Genomic DNA, 12,287 nt, shown 5'->3' with positions numbered 1-12,287 from the left:
AGTTTATAATTAGCCTGTGAAGGAAATCAAAAATGCAGGTGGACAAAAATAGAGGGATTGGGAATTCTATGTAATGGTTCTTAGTCATCTCCCAGAGTTCTTTCGCTGGGTGTAGCTGGTTCAATTCATTCCTGCTCCATTGGAATTGATTTAATTCATCTCATTGGCTTAGTAAGTTCTTAAACACTTTAGTCATTTAATTAATAATGAGAGATTGAAGCTAACATGATTACTCTGTATTTTCTCCTTGACTAGCCACTATATTGTGGCAGGATTGCTTACCCTGTGTTCTATTACAAATAGAACACAACTTTACTTCCACTTCTAGCCTTTGCTGTGGAAAGCAATAAGTGTTCTCTGCTTGGAATAATATAGCATGGCAATAGGCTGTGCTGCATCATTATTCAGTTGGAGAGCTAAGGAATGTTGGGAAATGAGGCAGGATACCAACATATGAATGGGACTGCACCAGACTTAAGGGAAAGGAGACTGGTATTAAACTGAGGAGAGTTATGTATCCACAGAGATGGAGATTGGTGAAAAATGAATTCCCTGGCATGGGAAAATTCTGAGACAGCTTTGAAGTCTAGCCCTCAGAGAAAATACTATCAAAGGGGAAAGAGTCATAAAGTGAGCAAAAAAGAGAAAAGAAAAAATATCTCAGTAAGAAAAAAATGTTAAGGAACTTGAGCACAAGCAGATATACCAATAAAACCCTGTATATTCCCAAGAGAACAAGGATGTTCTCAAATAATTCAAGAAAAATAAGAAGTATAAAACCAGAATTTGTGGCCTGCACAGCAGAAATAATTAGAAGTATAGAAAAAAAAAAATTGAATCTCTAATGACTCATTTTACCAAAAAAGCAAAAAAAAGAACAGTTGATTGGGAATACAAATATAATAAGTAAAGGAGAAATTAAATTGTTATTTTTATTTATCTTTTTATTTTTAAGAGGAACAATGACACCACAGGTGTCTTACACATATATGAATTTAGGCTTAGACTAAGTAGTATTTTGGAGAGATTATAGGGCATGGGGGGAGGAAGACTTGAGTTCATATGTGATCTTAGACACTTACTAGTTGTTTAATTTTCTTTTTTATAAAATAGCTCATTGTTTACTTTTGGGAAAAACAATTTCCATTGAATGATGTGATCTAAAAAACAGATTTGTAGGGACTGAAAAGAGAGCAAGAGGAGAAAAATAGATGTTCACTAATGATTAAGTTCCTCTCAACAGTCTTAAGGGATAAGCTACTTCCCCCCACCTTGAGCTAAAGGTTAAGTGTAAGATGAATAGTATAAACAAGTTTTTTTCCCTTTCTATGAGTTTGGCTTTGGAAAACAAAAAAAAATGTAGATGGATTGCATAACGGAATAGTGTCTGGCGAAGATTTTTAAAGGATAGAGAAGACGTGGGCATATTTGAAGACAGGGAAGAAAACAGTTGATAGAGGCAGGAAGCTAGAGAATGAAGTATGATTGAGGTTGCAATGTACTAGAAAAGATAAAAAGCAATGGGATCAAGGATATATGCCTTGGGAGGGAGAAGGGTCACTTCATTGTCAGAAGAATGGAAAAAGACTCTTCCAAATTTATGCAAGACCTTTAGTTTTTTTTAATATTTCAAAGTTACCAATGAAGCCTTATGGCTAATAATATTTTATTTCCCTTGTTAAGTGAGTGGCTCATGAAACATACTTATTATAATTTAGTAATAGAATCTAGGTGGTACAGTGGATTGAATATGGAGCCTGAAGTCAGGAACAAAGAGTTTTGAGATGAAGAGAAGGGGAGAAGAGAAAATTCACATTGAATATTATTTTCTCAGTAAAGTAAGTGGTAAGATCCTCAGCCAAGAGAGGTTCTGGTAGAGGAAGCTTGAGGTAAGAGAAGACTTGGAAAAGCTTTTGAAGAGAGTGAAGAAGCCAGTTAGAGAAGAATAAAAGCAACAATAGGAACAAATGATTGCTATACTGAGGAGAGTCCAGCCGAAGTTGGGTAACATGAATTTATAGTGTAAACAAAAAGCAATGTTTTGATTTTTCCTACCTCTATTCAGAAGCATGTGAATATAGATACAGAGGATTCAGATGACGGGGATAATCTGAAGCTGAGTTTTGATGAGGGATAAGTAGAAAGGACAAAAAAAAAAAAAACAGTTTCAGGAGGATGGCTTTATAGACCCCACATATTTATGACCAAAGAAGCTGAATATGTGACTTCATGGGTAGCTACACTCCAAGACTTAATTGGAGAGAATTTTAGCCAGTTTACAATGGTCAAAAAAGTTTTCTTACTGAAAGTACCCTAAACTTTTCCTTATCTATAACTGGAATCACAGATTTGTTTTGTTAAGGAATACTCTTTAAATCAGTTAGTATTGATTACTTTGACTTATTTTTTTAGTCTGATTGTAGGATTAGGTTCCCTTACTTAGGAAAAGTTAAGAGAGAAATCAGACTAATATAGATATTCTCTTAAGTCTAGGTTACCTATAGATTTAGTGAATAGATAGACTTATGAGACTTTATCATTTGGTAGCAGATAATTCAAAGGAAGACATGTCTTTGTAGGAATGAAATAATCATAGCATTATAAGATTCTTTTTAAAGGCTACATTTACCTTTCTGAGAGCTAGAGAAAGTAAGGTTGAGTAAAGGTTAAGTTCTTCTTTCCAGTTTTAGTGGATAAGTTCCTTCCCCCCTTCAGCTAAAGGTTAAGTATAAGTTAAGTTGTATAATCTTTCAAGGTTGGGTTTCCCCTTCTGGCAGCTAGAGGATGAGAGTGGAAAGATGAGTGATAACCACAAATCACAAGTTCTTTTCCAGTTTTAGTTGAAACTACAGGTCCCTTTAAAGTAAGCTCTCTCTTACATGAACTGATACTAAGTGAAATAAGTAGAACTAGGAGACCATAGTACATGGCAAGAGCAAGATTATGCGATGATCAATTCTGATGGACGTGGCTCTTTTCAACAGTGAAATGATTCAGGCCAGTTCCAATGGTCTTGTGATGGAGAGAGCCATCTATACCCCAAGAGAGGATTGTGGAGACTGAAGGTGGATCACAAAAGAGAATTTTAACTTTTTTTTGTTGTTACTTGCTTGCATTTTGTTTTCTTTCTCATTTTTTCCCCTTTTTAAACTGATTTTTCTTGTGCAGCATGATAATTGTGGAAATATGTGTAGAAGAAGAATTGTACATATTAACATATATTGATTACTTGCTGTCTAAGCGGGGAGGTAAGGGTAAGGGAGGGAGAAAAAAATTGGGACACAAGGTTTTGCAAGGGTGAATGTTGAAAATTATGCATATGTTTTAATAAAAAGCTTTAATAATAATCAAAAAAATAAAGTAAGTTCTCTGTTACGAAATGCTATAGGTGCAGGGTAGAGAATCCTAATGTAATTTCACTTTGACAGCTAAATGTTGCCAACAGAACAAAATTGCATTAATAAAGCTTGGGAAAAGTTAATTAGATGACCTGACTTGTCCAATTGAAATTGAAATTTCCTAAGATTGTTGTATTTTTTAGTTTTTTTCTGTTATAAAAATAAGTTCTGTAAATCATTTCTTTGTCACTAATTACTGAGCAATTGAGTAACCTGATTTACTTAATGCTAACCTGTTGACTATTATTATTATTATATCATTGTTTATCCAGAAACTTAGCAAATAAGAATTATTTTTATTTCAAATAATTAATTTTAACAGAAGCAATAAAAAATCATTATGCAACTTCTTATATACATGTTATTTTTTTATCATGTCACAGCATACTTGGACCCATCAGTCATTTATCTATTCCCCTTTGAGTCCTTCTGAAAAGTATATAAAAATGTTAAAAAAGCGTCAGAAGATATCAGACTAAAATTGTAGACAGTATGATTTCCATACAATTTGGATCTTGGATAGAATTTTAATTTTCAAGAGTTATGTCACAGAAAATTTTTAATGTTTAAAGAAAATATTCTTAAACTTTTAGAATTAAACTCTTATTTAGTATTATCCAAGTAAATAAAAATTGCATATTTCATGTAAAATAATTATTTCTAGTAACCGAAAATAAATTAAATATTTCTGTATTTATTCTTTATACAACTTGCTATTAGATTGTTTATTTTTGTCTCTTTACTTCTTTTTTTCTTTTTTCTTTTCATTTTTAGGATGGCACTGCACCACTTTCCTGGTACACAAGATGCAAAATTGCTCAAGGTACAGCTAATGGCATCTATTATTTACATACAAACCATCATGTTCATAGAGATATTAAAAGGTAAATTTTTCCATTAAAGTTTTTTTTTAAGTCTTTATATTTTTATCTTCATCCATTATTCTTAAAACATTGTATGTCCTAAGGGGGGAAAAAACAAGGATGAATGAAGGAACTAGATTAAGATGTTGAAAACATTTTTTCCTCTCTTAGGATCTGTGTTTATTAGGGATATGAATTATAAAGAAGTTGAAAGGTTTTAGGAAAGATATTGTGCATCCAAGTTTAAAAGCTTAATGGGCCTATAATAAATTTTATGTGGAATAACCAGTGTGAAATACTTGATTTTTGCTTCAAAAAGTAAAAAAGATAACTGTTCCATTTTAATTATATTTTAAATTCTTGGTGTTTTTAATATATATGCTTTGGATAATATGAAGGGATTGGACAAGATGATCTTTAAATTCCCTTTTTATTTTAAATGTAAATTCTGTTTCTACTTTGTGAAGTTCAAAGTATTATTTAACTATTATATAATCAATAGTTTTACTTTATTGAGAAGATTGTATGTGTGTGTGTGTAAAACATTTAAATTTTTTTTCCAGTGCAAATGTTTTACTTGATGAGAACTTCATACCCAAGGTTTCTGACTTTGGACTTGCACGAACTTCTGAAAAATTTAACCAAACTGTCATGACTAGTAGAATTGTGGGAACAACAGCCTATATGGCACCTGAAGCTTTGCGAGGAGAGATAACACCTAAATCTGACATTTATAGCTTTGGTGTGGTGAGTCTTATGTGAAATTGTTAGCAATGCTACTCTTCTTGAATTTAAAAAAAAAAAAAAAAAAAGTTTGTCCAGATATGTGGGGTTGAAAAAGGAAGTTCACTTTATCTCTCCTTACAAGGGTATGAGACCATGACTTATAAAGTACACAGAAGCCTCATGTCTCATGAATATTTTCTTTTTTCTTTTAATTAAAGCTTTTTATTTTCAAAACATATGCATAGATAATTTTCAACCTTGAATTTTATATGTATAATTTCATAAAATTAAGTAAAAAAGAAATTTAAAAATTTTAATTTGATAGGTTATAGTATTTATATTTCTTAATTATTTAAAGCTTAAGGCTGCACTGAGATTTTTGGGACACTATAATAAAATTTTCCCAAGAAATAAATAATCAAGAATTATAATTAGGTAAATTATCAATAACGTGGAGAAATAGCCCCCCCCCCCAAATAAAATAAAAAAAAAAAAAAACAAAGTTAAGATTCTATTCCATACCCATCAGATTTGCAAAAATAACAAAAGAGGAAAATGGCAATTTTTAGAGGCTCTTTGGTATGACAAACACACTAATTAATTGTGCTGCTGTGAATTGGTTAAGCATTCTGGAAAACATTTTGCAACTATATCCAAAAAGTGACTAAACTTGATGCAGAAGTATCACTAGTTGACATAAATCCACATGTAAAATTTTAATTATTTTCTGATGTGATTGTCATTGTGTTTGAAAAAAAATAGTTACTTATGCTTTGTGGCCCTAATTGCCACAATTCACTAACTTTCTGTGTGATTCAGTTAAGGGAGCAGATGATTCATATTAACTTTACATGTAAATGAGCCAACCCTAAAGTGGCTTAAATTAGGATTTCTATTGGATGGTACAATCTCTCAACAATCTCTCAACTTTGGACCTTGTTGCCTCTGTCATCACAGGAGCTCTGAATGGCTAAGTTTCTGTGTCTCTGTGCACTACAGCCCTCTCTTCCCTTCCCCTCTACTAACTCAGTATCCCTTCTGTATTTTCTCTTATATTCTAAGTAGTAATAAATTGAGTAGCAACTCTTAAACTGTAAGTATGCTGCCTCTTGACTAAGGTCTCATGGCCTATCCCCAGAAGCCCCTGATTTGTTTTAATGTAATCATCAATCATAGTTTTTTTTTTTTTCCCCTAACATGTTGTTAAACCCTAAAAAAGCATAAAATATATCAAACTAAAAAATGTATAATTTTAGGAAATATTAATTATATTCACTTAAAATTTAAAGATAATACATAGAAAAGGAATTAACTTTGACATAGTTATCTGCCAGTTTATACTAGTTAATTTTTAGGAAAAGAGAAATTTGTTTTATTTTAATCATGCTCAACATTATATTTTTGTATTGGCTGCTTGTCATGATAAAAATGCAGGGAGTAAGAACTCTCAGATCTTGGAAAATACAGTGAGCCATATTTCTGGGAATACAACTGGAGAAGCAAGAATCTTCTACCAACCTAAATAGCAAATTGGTATCTTCCTGACTTATATGCATTTGGTGAAAGTACAGAAAATGTCAAAATCATACTCTTTAAATGTTTGGGGAAAAGAAAGCTTCTAGAGCAGGGTGGGATCTTGTTCATTTGGCTATTCAGAAGTGGATGTAGTAGAGGTAATAATCCATCAATAGCATTATGGTTTTAGTATAGTAGAAAGAATATTATGTATGGAAAAGGTAAAACAAATTTCATTTTTACTGAACTTTTTTGTGTGTTTTTCTATATATTTTATATTTGTGTCTTTGATTTTTCTATATAGGTCTTACTAGAAATAATAACCGGACTTCCAGCTGTAGATGAGCAACGTGAACCTCAATTATTGGTAGTTTTCAAGATTTTAAAAATATATTTCCTTTGTCTTTTAATTGATAAACTAAACTTTACATAAATACTTTTAATATTTTATGTTGACATTTGGTTCATTTTTTGCAATTGTTGTGATATAATGGGAAAAAAAAAAACATTGATTTAAGAGGCAAGAGTCTTAGGTTCTAGTCCTGGCTCAAACAAAAAACATTTGACTTTTGCAATTCACTTGACCTCTCATTGCTTCATATCCCTCATCCAGTTTCAATTTTCTATTATCATTTCATTATTTATCTTTAATATTTACAAAACAGAGGAGAAAAATGTGACTTTTTCTTTTCAGTCAAAATAGAAATGACTAATTTCACTTTCATAGTGAAACTAAGTTTTGGAAAGTACTTCATTCATTCTGTATGTCTGCAGAAATCTCTACTATAGTATTACCAATAGGTAGTCATTCAGATTTTTTTGAAGCTCTGTAAAGAAGAGGAATCTATTATTTCTTAAAGCAAGTTTTAATTATTAGGAAATTTTTTTATATATTGAAATTAAATCTGCCTCTCTATAACTTTCCCTCATTTTTTCAAATTTTCTTTATCATTTTTTAAAATCATTTATCATTTCTGTATACAAAGAAGAGAAAGGGAAGATATACATGAAACCCTAAGTCTCTCTTATGTATAGATTTTCTTTTTTTAAATTATATGTTAAACTTGGGCATATCAATCAATATTGCCTTTTTTGTATCCTTATTTGAACATGCTTCTGCTTCCTTTTGTGTATTATTAAATATTTTACTGACACTCTTTTTGGTTTCATCTCCATCACAGTATACATGCACACACATATCTAGTTCTTTTGGCAAAACATAAAATCTCTTGCTTTTCAAAATTAAGTTTAATTAAACAAAATAAACATTCATTATGCATGAAAATATAGGTGTCCCTCTGTATTCATAATTTACAAATTTCTGCCAATAAGGGGGAAACATACATCGAGTTCTCAATTTTGGGAAGTCATAATTGACCATTTCATTGATTTTTCATTGATTCATAAGTCTTCAGTTACTTTCCTTTATGCTATTGTAATCACTTTGTAAAATTTTCTGGTTCTACTCACTTAATGTTCCCTCACTTCATATTTCTCTGAATCATTCATATTCATCATTTATGTAATATTTATTATTATTCATATCATATTAATAACTCGATAATATTAATTAAATTAATGTACTATAATTTGTCCAGCTATTTTCCAGTTTATAGTCGCCCACTTTGTTTCCATTTCCTTATTACCAAGAAAAGTACTGCTATGAATATTTTTGTGCCAATGAGTTCTTTCCATCTTTTGTCAGGAGGAGAAATACCTCATAGCAACTCCTTTACTTCTCATTTTTTTGGTTTTCCTTTGAGATTTGTGCCTTTTTCTTCCTTCAATAGATTTTGCTATGATTTTATCTAATTTATAAACTCTTTGGCTGTTTGATTTGTAGTATAATGAGGGCTAATTCCTGTGTATGTACAAGTGATCCCATTCCATCCCATTCCTTCTACCACCTTTACTCTCATCTATCTTCAATTTTTCCCTATCTGCTGATTGTTTCCCTATTGGCTATAAATATGCCCATGTTTCTTGCATCTTCAAAAAACTCGTGTTTCATCTCTGCTAGTTATAGCCCCTATGTGTCTTCTCCCTATTGTGGCCATATACAACTGGTGCTTCTTCCTCTTTTCTTATACTCGTTCTGCAATTTGGCTTCTGACTTCATCATTCTACTGAAACTGCTGTCTTGAAAGAGTTACAATGATAATTCACCAAATCTCACTTCCTTTTTCTCAGATCTCATCCTTCTTTTTAGCCTTTGACATTGTCCATCACTTTCTTCTGATACACTCTTTTCTAAGTACTTATGGTACTGTTCTCTGTTTCTTCTACCTGTCCAATCACTTTTCAGTTTCCTTTGCTCAATCTTCATCCAGATTACACCCGCTAACTGTGGCCTTCTTCTCTTGGTCCTCCATATTGTTTCATGTAATGGTCTCATCAGTTCCCATGGACTCAGTTAGCATTTATGCTGATGATTCTCAAAACTACATCTCCAATCCTAATCTAATTTCTAGTCTTGCATCTCATCTTGCATATAAGACAGCGTGTGAACTGAATTTTCCATAAACATATTAAATTCAATTTGTTGGGATCTGAACTCATCTTTCCCTCTAGTTCCCCCATTTTCCAAACTTTCCTATTATTATAAAGAGAATCATTATCCTTCCAGCCATCACATTGCCACTTCTTGCCTAGACAAAGTGGACTATCCATTACTCATCTGTCATACTGCTCGTCTGACCATGTTATTCCCTATTCAATAAATTTCAGAGGCTATCATTTATGGGATCAAATATGAAATGTGTGGCCTTTAACACCCTCCATAATCTGGATCCTTCAACACTTCTCCTTATTTCTCTCCATATACTTTAATATCCAATGACATTGGCCTCCTTGCTCTTACTTCTTATAATAATAACCCATCTCTCTACTGTTATCCCTTGTACCTGAATTCTCTCTCTCTCTCTCTCTCTCTCAATCTTTCTCTCTCTCTCAATCTCTCTCTCTCTCTCAATCTCTCTCTCTCAATCTCTCTCTCTCTCTCTTTGCCTTTTGACTTCACTGCCTTCCTTCAAGTACCCCCTAAAATCCTGCCTTTCACAGGAACCTTTTCCCATTCTCTTAATACTAGTGTCTTCTCCTATTTTTCTCTAGTTCATCTTACAGATAGTACATATATAGTGTTTTGCATGCTGTCTCCTTCCTTAGACTATGAGGTCCTTGAGAGCCAAAACTGTCTTGTTTTTCTTTGTATTTACAAATACTTAATACAGTGCCTGGCACCTAATAGATACCTAACAAATGATTGTTGAATTATTGATTGCATTTTAATAGCTATTTCTTTCTTAATTGGAGATTTTAAACTAAATTTTATTATGAATTTTAAAGTTAGATATCAAAGAGGAAATTGAAGATGAAGAAAAGCATATTGAAGATTATATTGACGCAAAAATGAATGATGTGGATTCTACTTCTATTGAAAATATGTATTCTATTGCTAGTCTTTGTCTTCATGAAAAGAAAAATAAGAGACCAGACATTGAGATGGTATTTTAAATTTTTTGTTATATATATGTTGTGTGTATAAATATGTATTATTATATATGTATATACATACATTTTTGAATTTAATACTTCAATTTTATTTTATTTTTGCAGGTAAAACAGCACCTCCAAGAAATGACATCATTCTGATTTCCTAAGATGTTTTAAGATACTTTCTAAATTAACCCTGGAGATTGACTCCCGGGTTTGTTAGTCCAGAAAAAAAATTTTTTTAACATATAAAGTTTTTGGAGCTTCATCCTCTACATCAGAACCTACATTTTTAAATTTTAACTTATTTTAAATTTTTCTTGCCTCACAAGCTGGCTATTATAGTCAGACTTTGAGCCTACATCAACTTGTACCTCTCTTTAGGAACATTTTTTTACCCTATTATATTTGAAGTTTAATAGAATAAAATTTAAATTTTATTACAGTTTACCAGTGGATCAAAAAAATCCTTAATTTTACAGTATTTTTTCTCCTGCTATGTAGTATACAATTAGATTTGATCTTTTTTGCTATAGTAAATATGATTCAAGGAATAGCTTTAATCATTTTTTTCTATATTTAGCATAGATCATTAATTTTTAAAATTGTTGCAATAGAAATTAAGGCAAAGGCACCTTCAATTCCAAACACATTCAATTTATTAGTAAGGCTATCAATTACCAATAAGAGGGTCTAGATTTTTCAGTCAAAAGAGGTAAGAAGAGTTTATAGATTTTATTTGGGAAATAGAAGAAAACAAAAGATAGGAACCATAAAGCTATGGTTGCAAATTCTGAAGTGTCATAGATGATGGATAACAACACCAATGAACAGAAATCAGAAATGCTGGACTTTAAACAGTCCAAAAGCCCCTTGGTGGTATCCACTTGTGTGGACATCCAGACTTTCATGAAGGACAGCCAGAATTACAAAGATAACAGACTTTTTTACACCCACCTGGATCTTTATTCAGAGAAAAAGAAACATAGTTTAGGTAATTTTACAACATGTTGGGGGTTATATAGAATATAATCAGTTACAGAATGGAATCAGAATCAATTTCATTATCATAATGTGAATTGATTTAACCATTTTGGAAATCAGTTTGGAATTATGTTAAGAAAGGAACTGTTCCAGAGATCTGACTACTAGGGAGGTTTTAAAAATGTGAAGTTTCATATATGCCAAAATAAGCATAGCAGCATTTTCTGGGATAGCAAAAAACTAATTCCCATTCACTGGAGAATGAATAAATACATTTTGGTCTGAAATATAGTTGTAATATGCAGAAGGAAACAAATATAATGAATGGAGAGAGGTGTGGGAAGATATGAGAAATAATGCTATGAAAATAACTAATAAAACAATATACACAAAGGCTACAACAAAAAAAAGAGAAAGCACAAAGGCCATAAAAATGAATTTTGTATAATTACAATGAAGAAACTTGCCTCCAAAGATCATCTAAGAAAATATGCCTCCTTTTTTAGAGAAGTGAGTATTGAGAAACTGGGTATAGAGCATTGCTACAATGTTATACTTGCTTGATATGTCCATTTGTTTTGCTGAAATGTTTCTTTTATATTTTTATATATATGTATGCATATTTTCTGTTACAAAAGATATTTCTCAGTAGAGGGGGAGGGAGGAAGAGGATAATAGTTGTAAATGAAAGTGATTTTAAAACAAAATGTACAAATAAAAATCAATCTTAAAAATCAGTTGTTGATTAAAATTATTTAAAAGGCACTTTAGCATCTGTGGAACAAGAGCAGTCCAGAAACATGTTTACAAAGACATGTTCAGGTTCTGGCATATCCATTCAGTAGCATAGTCAGAACAAGAATATGGCCAAGCATTGTTTATAAAACAGGAAATACTATATTCTGCTTTGTACATGTCTCAATTTGAAGTATTGTTAAAATACCTAGAGAGTAAAATGCACAATTATTCAAATTATTTTTTAATATTAAATATTCAAGAAGAAAAAATGAATTAAAAAGGGAAAATGAAAAGTCACAGTCAATTAATTTAACCTACAATTAGGATTATCAAAAGTCCTATTTTAAAATAGAAAATGGTTGTTAATTGATAATAACATTAAAATAAAATTCAATATAAATTTATTCCCTAAAATAAGTTTTTTAAGTATCTATAATGTTTTTGTTTAGCTTCAAAAGTAGAAATCAAACCATCTTTAAATATATAGTGGACAATTTATTTTAGTAACATAGTATAATTTTGTGAATATTTCCATACTTAAATTGTACTATATTTTACATATCAAAATGAG

At 31.2% G+C, this 12,287-nt stretch overlaps 1 protein-coding gene across 2 annotated transcripts in view; it reads left to right on the top strand.

The window, feature by feature from the left end:
- Window positions 1-11,715, top strand: part of IRAK4 (interleukin 1 receptor associated kinase 4) — a 43,378-nt gene extending 31,663 nt beyond the window's left edge. For both annotated transcript variants that reach the window (XM_051961983.1, XM_051961984.1), the window contains exons 8-12: window positions 4,173-4,282; window positions 4,825-5,008; window positions 6,807-6,869; window positions 9,848-10,006; window positions 10,118-11,715. In XM_051961983.1, the coding sequence (XP_051817943.1) occupies window positions 4,173-4,282; window positions 4,825-5,008; window positions 6,807-6,869; window positions 9,848-10,006; window positions 10,118-10,153 (552 nt within the window). In that variant the 3' untranslated portion in view covers window positions 10,154-11,715. The remainder of the gene's footprint in view (window positions 1-4,172; window positions 4,283-4,824; window positions 5,009-6,806; window positions 6,870-9,847; window positions 10,007-10,117) is intronic.
- The last annotated feature ends 572 nt before the right edge of the window (window positions 11,716-12,287 follow it).

Source organism: Antechinus flavipes, chromosome 5 (genome assembly GCF_016432865.1).
Source record: "Antechinus flavipes isolate AdamAnt ecotype Samford, QLD, Australia chromosome 5, AdamAnt_v2, whole genome shotgun sequence".
Taxonomy (NCBI): domain Eukaryota; kingdom Metazoa; phylum Chordata; class Mammalia; order Dasyuromorphia; family Dasyuridae; genus Antechinus; species Antechinus flavipes.
This window is presented reverse-complemented; position numbering and strand designations above follow the sequence as displayed.